This window comes from Stenella coeruleoalba (genome assembly GCF_951394435.1).
Source record: "Stenella coeruleoalba genome assembly, chromosome: 8".
Classification (NCBI taxonomy): Eukaryota; Metazoa; Chordata; class Mammalia; order Artiodactyla; family Delphinidae; genus Stenella; species Stenella coeruleoalba.
This window is the reverse complement of record NC_137154.1, coordinates 87,923,117-87,944,936: the sequence shown is the minus strand read 5'-3', so window position 1 is coordinate 87,944,936 and position 21,820 is coordinate 87,923,117. Positions and strand designations below refer to the sequence as shown.

Genomic DNA, 21,820 nt, shown 5'->3' with positions numbered 1-21,820 from the left:
TGGAACACATCTAAACTTCTGATGACATGTGGAATCCTCCATGATCTGGCTCTGCCTACCTGTCCAGGCTCTTTTCCTATCATTCCTCACTGGCACTTATGCTCCACTAGCCCTGGTCTGTAGTTTCCCTACACACTTTGAGTTCTCTGGGCTGCCTGCCTTTGCATGTGCTGATCCATTTGCCTAGAGCTGCCATCCCTACCTCACCCCCTCAACAAACTCTCCTCCTTTCTCCTTCTCTCCCCCAATCCCACCACAAATGCCTCCTTCTTAATCAAGTCTTAGCTAATAATTTCCCTGATTCTTCCAGGCAAGTTAGTCGTCCTCCCAGCCTCATAGCCTGTATGACAGTTATCTTTTTATGTTATATTTACTTAAAGGTCTGGTTCTGGATTAACTCCTTAAGGTAAGAGCAGAGTTGAGTGTTTTTGTATTGCTGTTGTTTTTGTCTTGAAATATTTGAATCTCCAGGATTTAGCCCAGGAGCATAGTAGATACTTAATAAACATTTGCTAAAATTTGGGGTAAATGGTGGCGAGGATGACAGTGAAAAAAATGTGGGCAATAAGAAATTTGAACACTTAGCTATACTGCGTGTACATGTATGTGTGTGTGTGTATCTACTTGTGAGATATGGAATTAAGGACACTAAATGTATAAATATAGAATGATGGAACCCAAAATTCAGTTAGTGAGTACTCCTTGAGGAATAACTGAAAAACAATGTTTAGAAAATACAACATGGTGCAGTGGAAGAAGCCAGATACTGTGGTCAGAGAGATCTAGGCTTGAATTCCAGGTCTGCTACTTATTATCTGAATTGCCTTAGGAAGTTATTTAATCTCTTTGTGTTTCAGTTTTTTCATCTGAAAACAGAGTACCTGCAAATAATGAAGGCTCAATAAATGTTAGCTGTGATACTAGCTTAACCAGAGAGAACAACTTTAGGTCTCTGAGATTTTACCTGTCTTCTAGATAAAAATTAGAAGGCCTTGAATTTCAGATATTCAAAAATAAAAATAGCAAAAACAAACAAATAATTAGATTTCACATAATGACAGAAATACTGGGTTTATCTACCTATACTATAGGCTAGAATTATAGAAGACATTATTACAGCCAGGCAAAACTTGGTTATAACCTTAATGGAATGTTCTGCATATTTTGTTTGCAAGGTTTTTTGATGTTCTATTTTGACACTGTAATTCCTATAGCATATGACTCCCACCTCTAACCTTTCTTTCTCTGCCTGAAATGACTCCCAGAACTCCTTTAAGGTATTGTTTTTGGTGCAAGTTTTGTTTTGGCAATAAAGGAATGTAAAGGTGAAGCAGGGGTTTCCCCTTCTTTCTACAGAGTAAAGAACTTCAAAAAAACAAGAGTCCTCTCTGAGAAGGACAATTTTAGGGCAGTTGATGCTTTCAAGGAGAAGTAAACAAAAAATTACAGTGAAGTGCACTACAGAAAGTTTGCAAAAAGGAGTGAAATGAATGAGACCAATGGAAGGGCCAAAAGAAGAAGGAAAACTGGGAGAAATGAACACACATTATAAATTACAGAAACACTAATACTGTATTTTTAAAACAAAAAAGATAAATCAGTATAAATCTTCATATATAATGGGAATGTAGCAAATTAACTTAAAAAACAGTCTTATTCAGGCAATTCCATTAGGAAAAAAAAAAAAATCACAGACTACAGAATGAAAAATCCATTACTTCCCTGAAACAAATGTGACATTGGCGTTTAAAATTAATTATTAAAATTAAAGTAAGTAAAAGTTAAAGTAAGTAAAAATTATTTGCCTTCTCTAAAATGCCCAAGTTGAAAATGAATGATAAATGGCATAGAAATAAACCAGTTAAATGTACAAATCAGAGGCTTTTCACTTATATTTTATACCACAGTGCAGCAAACTAAGGCAGTTGTTTTCTCCCTAAACTTAGTGAGTCCAGTGAGTATCCAACCTAGTTAGTCAACCACTTCTTGGTCAGCTTCTCTCATGTGGATGCCTCTGTCCCTCTTTAATACCCTAAGACAAAACACCACCGCTTACAACTTTGCTAAGCTTTTGCTCTGTGCCCCTTATTTTCTTCCAAACCCTAACCAGAATAAATCTCTCTCTCTCCTTCCCACACCTACAACCTCTACTGCTGTACTCTAGCACACACCCACATTTTCTTAATTGGAATACTGCATTAGGTTCCTGATTAGTCTTCCTGTCTTCAGTCTCACCCCCATCTCCCACCTATCTTCACTCTGTGGCCAGAGAGACATCTTTCTAACATGCAAATCTAATCATCTTGTCCCAGTCCCACTTCATCTCCATCCCCGCCTTAAAATTTCCAATAGGCTATGCTCCCTATTACCTACAGAATAAACTCTAAAATCTTTTTCATGGCCTTCAAGACCTTCATATTCTGATCTTCGCCTACCTGCTCTTCCTGTATCAATCCCCCATAACTACAGATCTTACATTTAACTAATATTGAGCAATGGTTCCCCACCATTACAATTTCAATCTCTTTCTCTCTCTTGTACCTGTGGTTATTTACATAGTTCACCTGTCCTACTTCTGTTTACCTCCCTGGCAAGCTTCTAACCCATCTCTCAAGCCTAGTTCAAAGAGTTCCTTCTTTGTGCAGCTTCCTGACTTCTCAGATAGACTGATGTTCCTACATCTATATTCCTATTGCACTCTGTACATATATTTTTTGGCAACTATTATATTGTATTTTCATTATTCTTATTTCTGCACCAGACTTTTAAGATCACAGGAAATGACTTTTTGATTTGTATCCTTAGTACCTAGCATAGCACAGTACCTGACACATAAATATTTATTGACTGAATGAGAGTTTTGACCATGTGAAAAAGGAAACTTGGAATATAAAATATTTATAAAATATTTTGCGAATTGTGAAAAGGGTAGGAGGAAAACTAGCAAAATAATCCTTAGTCTCCATGTTATAAATCAAAACCCTATTGTATCAGAAGAAGGCAAGGTGCTTCTCATTCTATTGCCGTTACCTCCTTTGTCATTCTTCTGTCTACAATCTCTTTGCAGCCACCAGTCATAATTAAGAGAGCAGGGTAGAGCACCAGCAACCTATGCTACTCCTCCAGCCCTATCAGCCCCTCCAATCATCACACACTCAGTGGAGTGCCACAAAGGAGCCTGAACACAAATCAGACTGAGGATACAAATCAGACCCCAGTCGTAGTCCTGCCACAGTGTTCCCTTACTTTTCATTATTACACATAGGACTAAGGAAATGAATAAAATACATTCTGAGAGAGCTTGATGTCATGGGTGGAGGCTCCTGAATCTCTGCCTGAAGGTCTGTTTCTGCACCCTGAGTGCCACGGCTCATATCTGATCACGTTAGAGCCAGCTGTGTCCCAGTTACCTGCTATTTTGATATTCATGTTGTTATCCAGCAGAAGATTTTCAGCCTTGAGGTCACGGTGCACAATCTTCCGACCATGACAGTAATCAACAGCAGACAGGATTTGCCAGAATTTGCGCCTCGCCTCAGACTCATTTAACCGGCCGTGGTTAGCAAGGTAGTCTGTAAAAGAAGAAAGAATTGAGAATTATTCACACACACCAAAAAACCCCACTATTAGTATTCAGGATTCTTTTTTCCTCTCAAAAAGTGCTTTTTAGAATCTCAAAATTAGTTAATAACAATAACAATAAAAGAATGAATGAAGGGAAATACAGCACACAGAGACTCAAGTTCAAGGTCTTGGCTAAGTGCCTTTTCCTCTCTGTGCCTCAACTTCCTCAATCATAAAATGAGAGGGTTGGTCCTTTTTTTTTTAATTGATGTATAGTAGATGTACAATATCATGTAAGTTACAGGTGTACAATATAGTAATCCACAATTTCTAAAGGTTATACTCCATTTATAGTTAGCCTATAAAATATAGGCTATATTCCCCGTGTTGTACAATATATCCTGGTAGATTGTTTTATACCTAATAGTCTGTATCTCTTAATCCTGTTACCCCTATATTGCCCCTCCCTCCTTCCCTCTCCCCACTGGTAATCACTACTTTGTTCCCTATATCTGAGTCTGCTTCTTTTTTGTTATATTCACTAGTTTCTTGTATTTTTTAGATTCCACATATAAGTGATATCATACAGTAAACAAACAACAAAAAGAGTTCTTTTAATAATGAGAGTTAGTGTTCAAGTAAAACGCTGTTTTCCAAGTTCCTTGCCCTGAGAAAAGTAATTCTAATCATATTTTCACTGGAGCCCAGATACGTGGAGAGAGCCCAAGACCAGACAATAGCAACTGGCATAATATCCACAGTACAATTCAAAATGCTTTTTTAGGTTAAGAGATACAAACTATCATGTATAAAATAAACAAGCAACCAGGATATATTGTACAGCACAGGGAAATATAGTCAATATTTTGTAATAACTTTAAATGGGGTAAATCTGTAAAAATACTGAATCAATATGTTGTAAACCTGCAATAATCATATTATAAATCAACTATACTTCAATTAAAAAAAATGTCTTTTAAAGCCCAAACACTCTCTCTGTTCTTTGTTGAAAAATTTATTGAATATTTTTCCTAACCGCATTTTAAAAATAAAATTTATTTAAAACAAAGAACATGAATAAATTCTGAATCTCATCAGAAGAGGGATATCTTTCCTTTAAACAACCATTCATGAAGTTATTGTACAAACCACCTGTAAAAGGAGATACGATGGTCCCTGAAAGTAACTTAAATAATTCTCACCCTGTTCTCCTAATCAGTGGAGCAATTCTGATATACCCCAAAACATGCAGACTTGTTCTCAAAACCATGTTCTTTAAAGAAATATACTGTGCAAGATACATTAGCTATTTTTGTGCTATGTTATAATATCTATTAAAGCAGTTTATTTGAAAATTAATTCTGTATGAATTAATTCTGTATGAATTCAATAAAACTAAAAACAATTTATTCAAGTTTTACCTGAAGATCTAAAAGCCCTCTGAAATGGTCTTTTGAGGGAAAGGGGGTCAACATAAACCTTGAAACGCTTTCCTATTTAAGATTATTTTATGAAGTTAGGAACTGTATGAATGAATGAATATTTATAGTCACCTTCACATATTTTCTGCTCCAGGCTTTGGTTTTACTAGTTTTTAAATTCCATGCCTTGGCTCATGCCATCCTCAATATTTATTATAAAATTTACTAACATTTGTAAAGTACTTTACAGTTTATAAAGCATGTTCATGTCACAGTATCTCACTTAATCTTCCTAAAAGCCCTCTATGATAACTACTACTCTAATTCCCATTTTGTAGATGAGGAAACTGAAGATCAGAGTCATTAAGTAATCTGGCTGAATTCAGACAACTGGTAAGTGAATGGCTGATCTGGAACTAGAAACTTTGAAAAAAACTGTTTTAAAACTGTAACAAGCTTCTTTACTAGACTCCTACTGAAATCCTAACTATCCTTCCAAAACCCTGCTTAAATGCCACTTTGCCCTAAAACAGTCCCTCATCACTCAGGTAGTAATCTCTTTCCTCTGAACTCCTTATCACTTATACCACACTGCCTCACACTTTAATTATCTGTATATGTATCATAATATCTCAATGTGCGTGCACATCTGGGTGCACATGCAGACACAAACAGCCCTAATTCTAACACTCTGTGTATAAGAAAATAAAAGATACCATCATTTAAGCTTCCTGAGGATAGGGGCCATGTCATTCTCTTCTGCACTCCCCACACTGCTTAGCACTATGCACAAAACAGCACAAGTGAAGTACTTACTAAATACTTGTCTGACTAGTGTCTTAATATGGATGGTATCATGAAACGCTCCAAAAACAGTATTATAAAAGTGTGGAGTAGGAGTGCTATACTCTACATGTTATAGGCTTTAAATGTAACTGAACATTTTGTATATTTTTCTATATCTGCTAGTATCACAAACCAAGATGATCAGCTCGTCACAACTCCCCACTGTCTTTACAGAGCACACACAGTAGCCATTCATACTTGTGAAGGGGAAAAAAGGATCACTTAAGAACTAATATGTAGACTTTTCAGCCAAAATGTCCAAACTGTTATCAGAGCGACTATGTCTAAGTAAACTGGCAAGTAAACAGTGTGCTTTCTATTCAAAAGAGTAAACCAGAGCCTCATTTCTATACTGGATGAGCTGGGAAATCTAATAAAGGATTGGATTCTTGGGCAAACAGAAATTCCCAAGGGGAATGCAATACGTTTTCTGTAAGGGATTATATTTTGGCTAGCTAGTAATATCTTTCCTAATATTCCACACAAATGCTACTTAAACTGTATCTATCACTAAATGAGACAATTTTTTCACAAATGATTGACTTCTCCAAATAGACAAAATTTCTTCCTGTTGAAAATTCTGCATCAATGGGTCAATGGGAAAGATTTTTGAGATTTCGACAACACAGAGAAACCTAACAGATCCAATGTGAACAAGTACAAGTTAATACATGTGGAAAAATAACCTGAACTATTGCCTACAAAATGAGTCTTGGGAAGCACAGTAGAATCTACAGTAATTGTTTTTTGAAGCGATCAGTCCAAACTGGAACCGCTACAGCCAAGGGGGTGAAAAAGCTTTGAAGCCTGGCAGGAAGGGGACTGTCTGAAAAACAAAGGTGTGGTATATCTGAACCTAAAATTACCGTTTGAAGCTACAGTCATCACATGTCAATAAGCCTGTAGCACACAGTGAGAAAAATGACAACATCCATGTTCCAGAGATTAAGAGACCAACTATTTAAAGAGATGGTATTTTCACTTCTTAAGTGAAAATCTCAGCAAGTATTTAAGCATATCTATGATCTTCCCCACTCCTTGATTTCTGCAGTGTAAACATCCTCCAAAACTATACTATTTGCTGAGAGATGAGAAAGTAACTGAGGCAAAAACCTGTGGCTGCAAATTACATCAGTTTAGGTTTAGTATATCATCCCCATTGAGGGGCACTGTTATCAATCCAAGCTCAAATTAATGCACAAGGTCTAAAGAGAACATGCAAAAAGCACACATTTCACATTAAAAAACTACTTAATTATGGTAACAGAAAAAACTTATATACTATACATAGAGAATCTGAAAGATGCTACCAGAAAACTACTAGAGCTAATCAATGAATTTGGTAAAGTTGCAGGATACAAAATTCATGCACAGAAATCTCTTGCATTCCTATACACTAATGATGAAAAATCTGAAAGAGAAATTAAGGAAACATTTTCATTTACCATTACAACAAAAAGAATAAAATACCTAGGAATAAACCTACCTAAGGAGACAAAAGACCTGTATGCAGAAAACTATAAGACATTGATGAAAGAAATTAAAGTTGATACAAACAGATGGAGAGATATACCATGTTCTTGAATTGGAAGAATCAACATTGTGCAAATGACTATACTACCCAAACCAATCTACAGATTCAATGCAATCCCTATCAAACTACCAATGGCATTTTTCACAGAACTAGAACAAAAAATTTCACAATTTGTATGGAAACACAAAAGACCCTGAACAGCCAAAGGATCTTGAGAAAGAAAAACGGAGCTGGAGGAATCAGGCTCCCAGACTTCTGATGATATTACAAAGCTACAGTAATCAAGACAATATGGTACTGGCACAAAAACAGAAATACAGATCAATGGAACAGGATAGAATGCCCAGAGATAAACCCACACACATATGGTCACCTTATCTTTGATAAAGGAGGCAAGAATATACAGTGGAGAAAAGACAGCCTCTTCAATAAGTGGTGCTGGGAAAACTGGACAGCTACATGTAAAAGAATGAAATTAGAACACTTCCTAACACCATACACAAAAATAAACTCAAAATGGATTAAAGACCTAAATGTAAGGCCAGACACTATAAAAACTCTTAGAGGAAAACATAGGCAGAACACTCTATGACATAAATCACAGCAAGATCCTTTTTGACCCACCTCCTCCTAGAGAAATGGAAATAAAAATAAACAAATGGGACCTAATGAAACTTAAAAGCTTTTGCACAGCAAAGGAAACCATAAACAAGATGAAAAGACAACCCTCAGAATGGGAGAAAATATTTGCAAATGAAGCAACTGACAAAGGATTAATCTCCAAAATTTACAAGCAGCTCATGCAGCTCAATAACAGAAAAACAAACAACCCAATCCAAAAATGCGCAGAAGACCTAAACAGACATTTCTCCAAAGAAGATATACAGATTGCCAACAAACACATAAAGGATGTTCAACATCACTAGTCATTAGAGAAATGCAAATCAAAACTACAAGATATCACCTCACATCGGTCAGAAGGGCCATCATCAAAAAATCTACAAACAATAAATGCTGGAGAGGGTGTGGAGAAAAGGGAACCCTCTTGTACTGTTGGTGAGAATGTAAATTGATATAGCCACTGTGGAGAACAGTATGGAGGTTCCTTAAAAAACTAAAAATAGAACTACCAGATGACCCAGCAATCCCACTACTGGGCATACACCCCGAGAAAACCATAATTCAAAAAGAGTCATGTACCACAATGTTCACTGCAGCACTATTTACAATAGCCAGGTCATGGAAGCAACCCAAATGCCCATTGACTGGACGACTGGATAAAGAAGATGTGGCACATATATACAATGGAATATTACTCAGCCATAAAAAGAAATGAAATTGAGTTATTTGCAGTGAGGTGGATGGACCTAGAGACTGTCATACAGAGTGAAGTAAGTCAGAAAGAGAAAAACAAATACTGTACGCTAACACATATATATGGAATCTAAAGAAAAAAAAAGTTCTGAAGAATCTCGGGGCAGGACAGGAATAAAGACACAGATGTAGAGAATGGACTTGAGGACATGGGGCGGCGGAAGGGTAAGCTGGGACGAAGTGAGAGAGTGGCAATGGACATATATACACTACCAAATGTAAAACAGATAGCTAGTGGGAAGCAGCTGCGTGGCACAGGGAGATCAGCTCGGTGCTTTATGTCCACCTAGAGGGGTGGTATAGGGAGGGTGGGAGGGAGATGCAAGAGGAAGGAGAAATGGGGATAAATGTATATGTATAGCTAATTCACTTTGTTATACAGAAGAAACTAACACCATTGTAAAGCAATTATACTCCAATAAAGATGTTAAAAAAAAAAAACCTTATGAGTGTAATAGCAATTCTCTATACTAATTGCCTATGTGTGTATTTTTGATGACTGGATACAGTTTAAAAAATTCTTCTTTCCTATGTTTACATTTGTTCTGATTGTTAAGTGAAATTTAATTTTATGTTTGTTGGTTTTAATAAGAAAACTCTTTAAGGCTATATTTTGTATGTCCTCCCCCACCCCCCAATTTTGCTCTTACGGTAACTGATTTTTATTGTATTTTTACAAAAACCATGGTCTGTGACAGACAGGCCAATCAAAAAAATTGGTGTTTCAATACTGATAATTTGAGAAATACTGATAATTTGAGAAATACTGGGATAGACAAGTAAACAGGCAATTATAATAAACTGTGATAAAGGCTAGCACAGGAATAAATATATCCTAATAAGTATTTCTGCATTTTAAATTTAAAATTTTTATTATAGAAGTTTCAAACATAAATGAAAGTAGAGAAAATATTGGGTCGGCCAAAAAGTGTCTTCGGTTTTTAAGTAAAAATAAAAGAGACATTTTTCATTTTTACCAAGAAGTTTATTGAACAATGTATTCACCCTTCTGTTCTACTACCTTCTGCCGTTTTTCAGACAAGTTCATAATTCTATCTTCCCAAAACTTTTTATCTCTTTGAGCAAAGAACTGTTCCAGGTGCCTTTTACAGTCTTCCAGGGAATTGAAATTTTTTCCATTAAGAGAATTTTGTAAAGACCTAAGTAAATGGAAATCCAAGGTGCAACATCTGGTGAATATGGCGGATGAATCAGAACTTCCCAGCCAAGCTGTAAGTTTTTGCCAAAGAAACACGTGGTCTTGCATTATCCTGATGGAAGATTATGCATTTTCTGTTGACTAATTCCGGACGCTTTTCGTTGAGTGCTGCCTTCGGTTGGTCTAATTGGGAGCAGTACTTGTTGGAATTAATCATTTGGTCTTCCGGAAGGAGCTCATAATAGAGGACTCCCTTCCAATCCCACCATATACACATCACCTTCTTTGGACGAAGACTGGCCTTTGGTATGGTTGGTGGTGGTTCATTTCGTTTGCCCCATGATCTCTTCCATTTCACATTATTATTATTTTTTAATTATTATTTTTTTTTGTGGTACGCGGGCCTCTCACTGCTGTGGCCTCTCCCGTTGCGGAGCACAGGCTCCGGACGCGCAGGCTCTGCGGCCATGGCTCACGGGCCCAGCCGCTCCGCTGCACGTGGGATCTTCCCGGACAGGGGCACGAACCCGTGTCCCCTGCATCGGCAGGCGGACTCTCAACCACTGTGCCACCAGGGAAGCCCCCCATTTCACATTATTGTAGTGTCCACTTTTCATAGCCCGTCACAATTTGTTTTAAAAAAGGAACGTTTTCATTACGTTTAAGTAGAGAATTGCATGTGGATATACGGTCCAGAAGGTTTTTTTGCTTAACTTATGTGGAACCCAAATATCAAAGTGATTAACATAACCAAGCTGGTGAAAATGATTTTTAGAGCTTGATTTGGATCTTTTGAGTACGTCAGCTATCTCCCGCGTGGTACAATATTGATTGTTCCCAATTAATGTCTCAATTTGTTCACTATCAACTTCAACTGGTCTACCTGACTGTGGAGCATCGTCCAGTGAGAAATCTCTAGCACGAGACTTCGCAAACCACTTTTGACACGTTCGATCAGTCACAGCACCTCCTCTGTACACTGCACAAATCTTTTTTTGCATTTCGGCTGCGTTTTTACCTTTCTTGAAATAATAAAGCATATGCTGAAAATGTTGCTTTTTTTCTTCCATCTTTAATATTAAAATGGCTACACAAAAATTCGCCAATTTTGATAAGTCTTTTTAAAATGCATGCTGATGTGACAACTGTCACATACAATCTAACAAAATTGTTTTGAATGAAGTTAAGGACAACTAAGTGCTTCCAGAGCCATCTTACGGAAAAAACCAAATGAACCTTTTGGCCAACCCAATAATATAATGAATCCTCCAGATTTAAAAGTTATCAACATTTTGCCATGCTTGCTTCATTTATCCTTTTTTCCTTCCTTTTCTTCCTTCTTCCCTCTCTCCTTTCCTTCCTTCTTCTTTTTTGTTGTAGTAACCTAAGGCAAATCATTTTGTTTCACCCTAAATACTTTTTACGTATCTCTAAAATAAATGGCATTTTCTTACACAACCACAGTACCATTATCACACCTAACAAAATGAACAACTCTTTTAATACCATCTAATATGCAGTTTGAATTCAAATCTCCCCAGCTGGTTTATTTGAGTCAGGATCCAAATAAGATGTATATTTTGTATTTGCTTATTTTGTCTTTGCAATCCTTTTATTCTGGAACAGCCCCCCACTGACACCCCCACCTTCCTTTTTTTTTCCCCATGCTACTGACTTCTTAAAGAAACTGGGTCAGCTGTCCTATAGAATTTCTGGATTTGTCCTTTGCTTCCTCATGATATTATTTAACATATTCTTCTATCTTCCGTATTTCCTATAATTTGGAATTCAAGTATAAAGTATAGAATAGATTCAGGTTTAATTTTTTTTGGAGGGTGGCGAGAATATGTCATAGGCGCATCTACTTGGATAAATATAATGTGGTTCTCCTGCTTTTAGGAATGCTAAGATTGATCAGTGAGTTCGGGGGTGGGGGAGTGGTAATACCTTGATCCTTCAATTAAAGATTCTCGTCACTTTTCCTTGTAATATGGCCCTCAAGCTCCAGTGTACATCAGAACCCTTAGTGGGTTTGTTACAACAAATTACTGGGACCTACCTTCAGAGTTCCTGATAAAGTAGGTGTTGGAAAGGGCCCAGAAATTCATATATTTTTAAGAGGTGCACAGGGGAAGCTTAAGATATTGGAACAGGGGCCACACTGAGACCACAGCACTAATATTAATATTTATTGGTACCTTAATCAATTATTTCATTGGGGTTACGAAATTGTGAGTTTCTAATTTTGTTTTATTCCTGCTACATTTATTAGATGAAATTCTTCTGCTGTCAGTAAGGGCTATTTAGTTATCCTGAAATACAACTAAAACAGATCAAGAAGTATGAATGCTTAATTCTTCCTCATTAAGTAACAATTTTCAGAGTAAGAGGATGGCACACTAGCTACTTCCAATGATAACTAGTAAGATTTGTGTTTATTTTTTAGCTTGCTTTTTTTTCTCTCTCTCTTATGATTCTCTAAAGTATCATAATGACTGCATGGATTTTTACATGTTCTACTATTTCAATCAACTACAGTCATCGCTCGTTTTGATGCTCAAATTTTCCCATCTTTGACCAGTGGGAACCTCTTTATACTGTTTTTTTTTTTTAAAACATGACCACAGAAATAATGCCTTTGTTGCCTTCTGGCATAATAAAAATGTCTGACGCTTATCTTGAATACTTCCTGCCCCCAACCAGGAATCAGTAATTTTTTTCAAGAAGCCTTGGTTGTTTTTACTGGGGAATGGTATCTGGGTGCTCAAGGCACTTTCTACTACTGGGTTGGTACTGTTTCTAAGCCTTTTCAGGGACAGACTAGGAAATAAGTGAGGAAAAAAAAAATAAATGAATTCATTCCCTTTTAAATTTGGCATTATAGGAATTAGTTTTCTTTGATTTTTATATTTGTATTTCTTTTTCTCTTACATAAAAGATCCTGGTTCTTAACATTAACATAAATTACTTGCTTTATCCTACAATACATGAAATAGTTTCAAAATAGCTATACTAATACTACTACTAACAAGAAAATTACTGATGAAGTTGAAAAGCTAACATTTCTTTGCAGCTCTTTTTATCTTGACATTATACTGTCCTAAGAATATACTGTTTTATCTAAACACTACCTTTTAAAGTTACTTAAAAGCTAGTTCTGTGTGTTGTGTTGCTAACATGATATAAAGATAGTATATTTATGTGTTTGTTTACAAATATTAGGGGTTATCTTTCTTTCTCCTGTTTGATTTAACCTTATTTTTTGATCATGTAAAATACTTACCTGTTGTTTAATATGATGCTGAAGTTAAAACTATGTAATAAGGGACTTCCCTGATGGCACAGTGGTTAAGAATCCGCCTGCCAATGCAGGGGACACGGGTTCAAGTCCTGGCCCGGGGAAGATCCCACATGCCGCGGAGCAACTAAGCCCGTGAGCCACAACTACTGAGCCTGCATGCCACAACTACTGAGCCTGTGTGCAACAACTAGTGATGCCCGCGCACCTAGAGCTCATGTTCTACAACAAGAGAAGCCACTGCAATGAGAAGCCCGCACACTGCAAGGAAGAGTAGCCCCCCGCTCACTGCAACTAGAGAAAGCCCGTGCGCAGCAACCAAGACCCAATACAGCCAAAAATAAATAACAAACAAACAATGTAATAAGATATAGTCTGAGAAGACTTGCTTCCATCCCTGTTTCCTTCCTCTGCCTATAGGTAACTGTTTTTATTAGTGTTTGGTTTACCCTTTCTGTGTTTCATTTTATATGTGAAAATATGTACATATATCTCACACAAAAACGTTTATCCCTTCTTTTCTCCACTTTGTAGCATTATATAGAAATCTTCCACATTCCTTTTACAGCATTGCAGATACTTTTAGTATTTAATAGTACGGTGTTAAGATTGAAGGCTCAGGAGTCAGGCTGCCTGGGTTCAAATTCTGTCTTTACGAACTTGCTAACTATGTGAACTTAAGCAAATTACTTAACCTCCCAAAACCTTCATTTGGTAATCCAAAAAGGGGAATAATAATAGAATCCACCTCACGTAAAGATTAAATGAAAAAAAAGCAATTAAAAAAGAAAAAAACCTTTTCATGGTGCCTTGACACACACAAGTGCTCAAAACATTAGGTGCTATTATTTCAACTATGATTATTACTATTGTTGTTGTTATTATATTTTCAGGGGTTGACTCAGGCTACCTTCCTTTTCTAACTACTATCTACCCATTAGCCCCTTATGATATGTTTCACACTCCACCAACATTGCTCTAAAGTTCCTGGCAACTTCCCTAGGCTAAAGCCAATTACCTTTCCTCAGTTCTCATCTTTTATGACCTTTCAATTATATTTTATACTTAACTGGTTTCCAAAATAAACATCTCTCCCTGTTCGATTCCGTGTCTGTCTGGTTTTCCTCCATCTCTTTCACTAACTGGCTCTTCTTTCTCTTCTAACAACATAAAACTATCATAGTATAGTTCTGGCTTTTTGCTTTTCTTTTCCTATACTCCTTCCCTCTTAGAATTAACTCTCACCTTCCTGTGGGTAATCTTTGATCTGCTTTATTCTTAGCTGGATGATTTTAGTTTTCTTTCATACTCTTCTCATTCATTGCCTGTCTCAGGGATACCTCTTCAGTCACTCCAGTCAAAATATGTCTTAACATCTGGCCTGGAATTTTCTGGTCACAGACTCTATTGAGAATCTAATGAAAATTATACTTACATACAAACACACACATAAAATTTTATTTGCAATTTCAAGGGGGTCTATAAAATCTTAAGTTTAATCAAGGTTAGGAAATTCTTCCTTGGAGGATTTCATTCCCTGATTAGAAATTTTATAAAAATAACCTCCAGATCCGCCAAGCACATCTGACCTTTCAGCAGCTACTCTATTGTGTATTTAAACAGATTTTTCTTTCTGCTACTGCAGTGCTATCAAGACTGAGCTCATCCTTCTTTTTATAAACTTCATTACCACCTTCTAAGTCACTATAACTATCATCTTACAGTCACTCAACCTCAAAAATTCAAGAGTCATCTTCTACCAACCCCTGAATTAAGTATAGCTGAAGCCCCAATAAGTAGGTTTCAAGATTTAAATGGTATAATTAATCAGTGTTTTCATATTGCTTTTATAGATTGTAAGTCTAGATTTCAGAGCACAGTGTGTGACATAATAAATGCTCAGTAAATCTTAGTTGCTCTCAATATCATCAACATCAACATCATCATCATCATTATCACCACCACCACCACCACCACCACGTGGCATCCCTTATCTTTCCCCAGGGATAAGGAGCAGTTTTCCCAGCCTCTTATCAAAGTGGAGAAACCCAGCCAGCTGACTCTTCTCAAATTTCAGGAATGTCAGAATCTTTGAATGACTACCTTTAAGCTTAATGCTCTTCGGCCAGAAATTATTAGCATCCCTTCAAGCTGGAGCTGAGTAACAGTCCAAAAGATTAATACTTTATGCAATTAAATATTTAATGTTATGTTAAAAAGATTTAATTTGTAATTTCATCAATCTAATCTGGGAGTAAAGTAAAAAGGCTGATGCCAATTTAATATTTTATGCTTAAATAGCCTGAAAAAAACACCCCACCTCAGATAATTAAATCCCAGTCAGAGGTTCCTAACCCACAAATTTACAAAGACTTCACATTTCTAACTACTAAATTTGAAGAGAGATCCTGTTTTCAGGAATGTGACCATTATGAATCCTGAAGCTCCAGTAAGGTAATCAAAATTGGTTCATTTGTTCTCTTCAAAATACTTGGAAGATCCATAGTTTTCCATCCCCAAATTCAAATCTCTATTCATCTTTTTCTCTAACATTTCTTTCCTCTAATCAGTACAAAATATTACTATAAAATAAAACTCTATCTCACTGTAGATCAAGACTCTAGTCTTTGTCAATTTAGCCTGTGCTGGTTCTAACCAACTACTCTTGGAAAAAATATAATTAAGAAAGTAAGGTCCATTAAATAAAAACCTGAAAAACAGTCTTTAGCACATTAATATATGTACCACTTTACACTGTAAACACTAATAGAAAATGGATTAGGTGTATGGTCCATATTGAATTAGGATAACATGGGTTATCCTAATTTTAAATATTAGATTATAATATTACTTATACTATTAAATTACATTAAACTTTTAACCTTGAGATACATTTATGAATATGAAACTATAGATTTTAAAACATTTTGCTTTTTTCTGTTTGTTTTTGTAAGTATATAATCATTTCAAATTGGGTGTTTGTCAAAAATTAAAGGAAATTGTTGCTTGTGGTATATACTCTGGCAATTTAATTGTGCTTTCAGCAATTTCCCTACATTAGACTGTTCGCATCTGTTAGACTCTGAATCAGTTCTTCAAGCTATGTGGAACTACTGAAACAAACCACAATCTTCTGAGAAGATGAGTTTTTAGTTACAGACTTTAAAGTTTTAAAGATTATTTACAATCAACTCCTGTGACTCTACTTTTAAGTTTTCAGCAACAATTAAAAGCAAATATGGTCAAACTTTTCTAACATTACATATAAACCACACATAGAAGCCAACAGACTGCAATATCTGATGATAGTAATGGATGCAAACAAACTGATGACTTCAAAAAATTGTTGTATCTTTAAAAAACAAATAAGTAAAATAAATCTCTGATTTCCTTGTACCTAGGAAGATATCAAAATATAGCAGAAAAAGTTATGGAGTCAGACAAGCCTGATTATGCATGCTGTTTCTACTTCTCACTGCTAAGTGACCTAGGAAAAGTTATTTAGACCCCTGACTACCTGGATTTTTCAGTAAAAAAACCCAAAATTTTGTTCTTTGTGGGAGGGTCCTACCTTAACTGCTCCACACATGAATTCTAACTTTATGGCAGAGAATATTTTTAGAGTGTTTTATTTTCATATCTATCCTATTGACTTCCATCTATACACAGCAATTTCTTTATCCTGTTGCATGAAAATATGCTGTCTGCAGTGTCTAGTAAGAGTCTAGTAGTTATAACACAAAATATGCATTAGAAAAAAATATATTTCCAATTTCAAATACAGCAAATCAAGCAAGACTTGTAAAGATAAACAAGTAAAAGAACATGATTTTTGGCCCAGTTTCTATATATGTGTACAGATCTTAAAAAAAACACACAGACACATCTCAGTTATGAATCAGAATAAATTCAATTGCAAAAGAATAATGAGCACAGTAGCATATGAAGACTTGGGCCCTCAATTGTACTGATTCTTTTCAGGTCAATCTTGAAGCACAACGCTTTCTCTCTCATGGAATCGAATTAAGGAAAAAGTCAAATTTTATTGTGAGTTTATTTTTTATAAATTAGTTAATTTATATTTTGGCTGTGTTGGGTCTTCGTTGCTGTGTGAGGGCTTTCTCTAGTTGTGGCGACTGGGGGCTACTCTTTGTTGTGGTGCACGGGTTTCTCATTGCAGTGGCTTCTCTTCCTGTGAATCATGGGCTCTAGGCACATGGGCTTCAGTAGTTGCAGCACGTGGGCTCAGTAGTTGTGGTGCACGGGCTTAGTTGCTCCGCTGCATGTGGGATCTTCCCGGACCAGGGCTTGAACCCGTGTCCCCTGCATTGGCAGGAGGATTCTTAACCACTGTGCCACCAGGGAAGTCCCTATTGTGAGTTTACAGTACAAGAGTCATCTGTTTATTCATTCATTCAACAAATACCTAGAGGGGTGGGATAGGGAGGGTGGGGGGGAGATGCAAGAGGGAGGAGATATGGGGATATATGTATATGTATAGCTGATTCACTTTGTTATAAAGCAGAAACTAACATACCATTGTAAGGCAATTATACTCCAATAAAAATGTTAAAAAAATAATAAAGAAAAAAAAACCAAAAACAAATACTTTAGTGACCTCTTTGTGTCAGCCACTACGCTCAGCACTTTGGCCTCATGAAACTTGTATTTGGTTGGAGGAAACAAAAATAAATAAGTAGACAAATATAAAATTGTAATTTTAAAGTATAATAAATGCCAGAGAAATAGGGTGATCCTCTGGAAAGTACCTGGGGGAGCTACTTTATATAGGGTGATCATGAGAGGCCTTTATGAGAAGGTACTATTTCAACTGGGGAGAAAAGCATTCAAGGAACAGATGTGGCACACTCATGAAACCCAGAAGAAACCAATGAGGCTAAAGCATAAAGATCAAGGAAAAGGGGAAGGCATATGATGAAACTGAAGAAGCAAGGTCAAACTCAGCAAGAATTTAGAAGCCTGAGGAGGGAGTCTGTATTTTAAAATATTGGGACATTAGTTAATGGTTTTAAGTAGGTGAGAGACCTTATCTAACTTACATTTTAAAATTACTTAAAAATAATCTGAAACTGTGAACTCTATATTAATAAGCAATACAGTTCCATAAAGCAAAAATTTAAACAGAAGATTTAAGCACCCCTGTGGGAACAGTCCTGATGGCTGATGTGAGAGCCAGAAGGAAATAAAATTCAGTCCCCAATAATGCAAACAAATTTATAATACATATGAGAAAAGAAGGCTAAATAATAAAAACTTTAGCTCTTCAAGACAATAGAAGAGATGTCAGGCTTACAGACATAAGATGAGATACTGTCTGAAACATCATAAACCCTCTCAATATAATTCCAGAGCAAGAGAGCTGGGTTCTCTTACTGATTTCAATATATGTAGTAACATTTCATTAACTGTACCAGAACTGCTTTTAAGGCAATAATTAAAAAAAAAGAAGTCAACTGAATAGCCTAGGAAAGTACCCAGTCATATTTAATACTACCAGATGATGATGTCATCTCAATGGCATTAAACATTCCAGACAATTCCTTAAATAGGTATTTTCATCTCACCTATTTTTATCATCTCTATAGGACCTCAAAGTCTGTTGTGAATTATTTCCGAGTAATGAATATGACTGGACTGATAAATGACTCACTCTAAACTGAACTACTGATGTTGTGTGCTATTTACTCAACTTATGGTAGTGTTATAATAATATTTATAAACGCAATCTGGTCACACTTCTAACACATTCTTTACACAGATAAATACATCCAGATAGCAATTTTGATTTTGATATGCAATTATTTCTTAAGAATGAAAGAAGTACAGTCTAGAGAACAGGCTGTGGTTTACCAAACCATGCAATTTTTAGGAATTAGGATTCAAATGCCAAGCTTACAGAATAAGATGCTGATGAAGGAGGAAGAAAACTTGTTAATTTTAATATTTTGTCTTCTGTATATATACTCTAAAGATACAGTGTTAGCAAATACTTGAGATCTAAGACATTGTTGTCATTCACTCATAACTCAAAGGACAAATATATTTCTTTTATTTTTTCATTGAGTTCTTCAGGTGAATTGAGAGTGGAAAACAATGAAGCCAGGCTATATTGCTTCATTCAGAAATGTGCACAGAGAACTCAAGACTGTAGCTTAAGCTGGTCTGGGCAAGTACAATTTTTCAATGAAGCTCTTGCAACAAAATTAGTTAAAGAGCAAATCACGTTTCTTGGCCAAACAAATTCAGGAAAAGTCAAGCCCCTTAGTTTATCATCCAGTGGCTTGACTATAATGTATTTTTCCTGGGGTCCTACACAGGTAAGTAATAATGACATTGTGAAGTCACTTGTCAGAGAGGAGAAAGGAGAACAGTGAAAGGAAAGGACTAGCTGGAAAAAACAAGTCCCTAGCTACTCGCTCAATTATTTAGAAATCAAAGACGACAGTTAATTCAGTAACAAACTGACATTACAAGGTTGAAATGTGTCTGTGGTAGAATTTTGTTCCCATTTCTTTACTCTGTTCCTGTAAAAGGATTATACATATCTATACTCTCTGTTGTGTAACTCTGCAATGCTTCCCAGTAGAATAGATGGTATATATCCCCGCCCTATTGCCTTTGGTCTTGGTCATGGGGCATATGTGTAGTTTGACTTGATCCCTTGTGTTTCTACCAAGCGCTGTGAGAAGAGCATGCTTCAGAATGAGAAACATGTGGAGCACATCTGAACCCAACATATAGCCTGAAATAAAGCGACCCCAGCTGACCCACAGACAAAAAATTTGTTGATGTAAATCACTGAATTGTGAAGTTATGTAACATTATCACAGCAGAAATATGACTGATAAAATTTTCAATATTAGAAAAGAGAGGACTGCTCAGCTATATAATGAACTACAATTGTACCAAGAAATCTTTTGGCCATTTTTGTCACACAATTTATGTAATATTTTGTGTTCCCTATTATACGTACACTTGTATTATTTTTACACACCTGGATGACTTTTAGATATCAAAACCAATTTGATTGGCCTTGAAGAACAAACTGGTTGGGAACTGCTCATGTAGACTACATTAATTTTTGTCTCTGTTACATACGATGATACAAAAAGGATTAGTCTGGTTTCCTTGCAGAAGGAGGTCAATTGATCACTTTTTCCAAGCCAGTTTGCCCACTATTAGCACCTAGACTTACCCACTGCCTCCTATTTCCAGGTTCAGTGCTGATTAGACATGGTTCTGAAGAACCAACTATGATTCAATTCCAAAGAAAGATAAAATAGGCGGAGGGGTTAGTTATGGCTACTCCTAAGTCAAGGAAGTAAGTAAAGAAGATAGCTCCGAAACAACATGGGCTAATGTTGAAAACGCTCTATTATCAGCTCTTACGCAAATCACTTAACCTTTCTAGGTCTCAGTTTCTAAATATACTTAATACAATTTCTAAGGCTGCTTTTTAATTCAATATTAATACTTCAGTGGATATCAGCTTTGTGTAAAAATGTGACTTCAAATTTCCCTTGGTTTATTTATGAAAATTTTTTTATTGTGGTAAAATATACATAACAAAATTTGTCATCTTAACCATTTTTAACTGTACAGTTCCCCCCTGGTTTATTTTTATCGCGCCTCTTCTCTCTGTAATTTATGGTACAAAAATCCCTAGGGCACTTAGTTTAGGGCTGGAGAGAAGTTAGATGTATTGGGGTGGCAGTTCTAAAGCTACTACTCAATCAGCAGTGACGCAGAAAGGACAGAATCCTAGGTGGAAATGACTACTAGAAAACAGATCAAATCCAGGAAGCTCACAGGAAAGATAAAAGGTAAATGGTTTTAGTTTGGGCAGTATTCAGGGGTCTAACACAGGCAGGAAAGCCTGGATCCCTACCTCTGATAGTTTTAGATAACAAGAGCTAACATTTCATAAAGCTACTATTAGTGTGCCAAAACAAGAGTTCTCAGAGTGACAGAAATACAATTAAGGCCTCTGAATTGTATCACATAGCTAATTAATAAATGTTTCTTTTTAACATGAGAAAAGCTGTAAATGCTTATGACCCCTACTGGTTCTAAGAATTTAGTGGTGATGATCCTGAATAACAGAGGAACAGGTATAGTCTTGAGCAAAGTTTTCTCCTGTGGTCCTTGAAACATTAATATTCGACACAGGACATGACTTCATAGAGTCGGGTTTGCAGATTCAACTCTTACATTTAATGATGTCTCCAGGTGGTTTAACTGGCTAGCCTTGTGTTACAGGTGTGGTTAACCAGAAAAGAGATTAGCATGGGTTTCTAATCATTACTATCAGGAAAACCAAATGCTATTACCACATACTCCTGACACTCAAAAGTTTAAAATAAAGCACTCTAAGACACAGGTTGATACCTTTCTCACTAACCTGAAAATTTTATTAAAGCCAGAGTTTAAACTAATAGTGGCCATCACAACTAACTGCTGAACAATCATCAACAGGAAGACACTGGAACTCACCAAAAAAGATACGCCACATCCAAAGACAAAGGAGAAGCCACAATGAGACGGTAGGAGGGGCACAATCACAGTAAAATCAAATCCCATAACTGCTAGGTGGGTGACTCACA

The 21,820-nt window shown here is 36.2% G+C and overlaps 1 protein-coding gene across 3 annotated transcripts in view; it reads right to left on the bottom strand.

Annotated features, from left to right (window-relative positions):
• Positions 1 to 21,820, bottom strand: part of SIK2 (salt inducible kinase 2) — a 128,062-nt gene that overhangs the window by 40,710 nt on the left and 65,532 nt on the right. For all 3 annotated transcript variants that reach the window (XM_079930175.1, XM_079930176.1, XM_079930177.1), the window contains exon 4: positions 3,411 to 3,572. In XM_079930175.1, the coding sequence (XP_079786301.1) occupies positions 3,411 to 3,572 (162 nt within the window). The remainder of the gene's footprint in view (positions 1 to 3,410; positions 3,573 to 21,820) is intronic.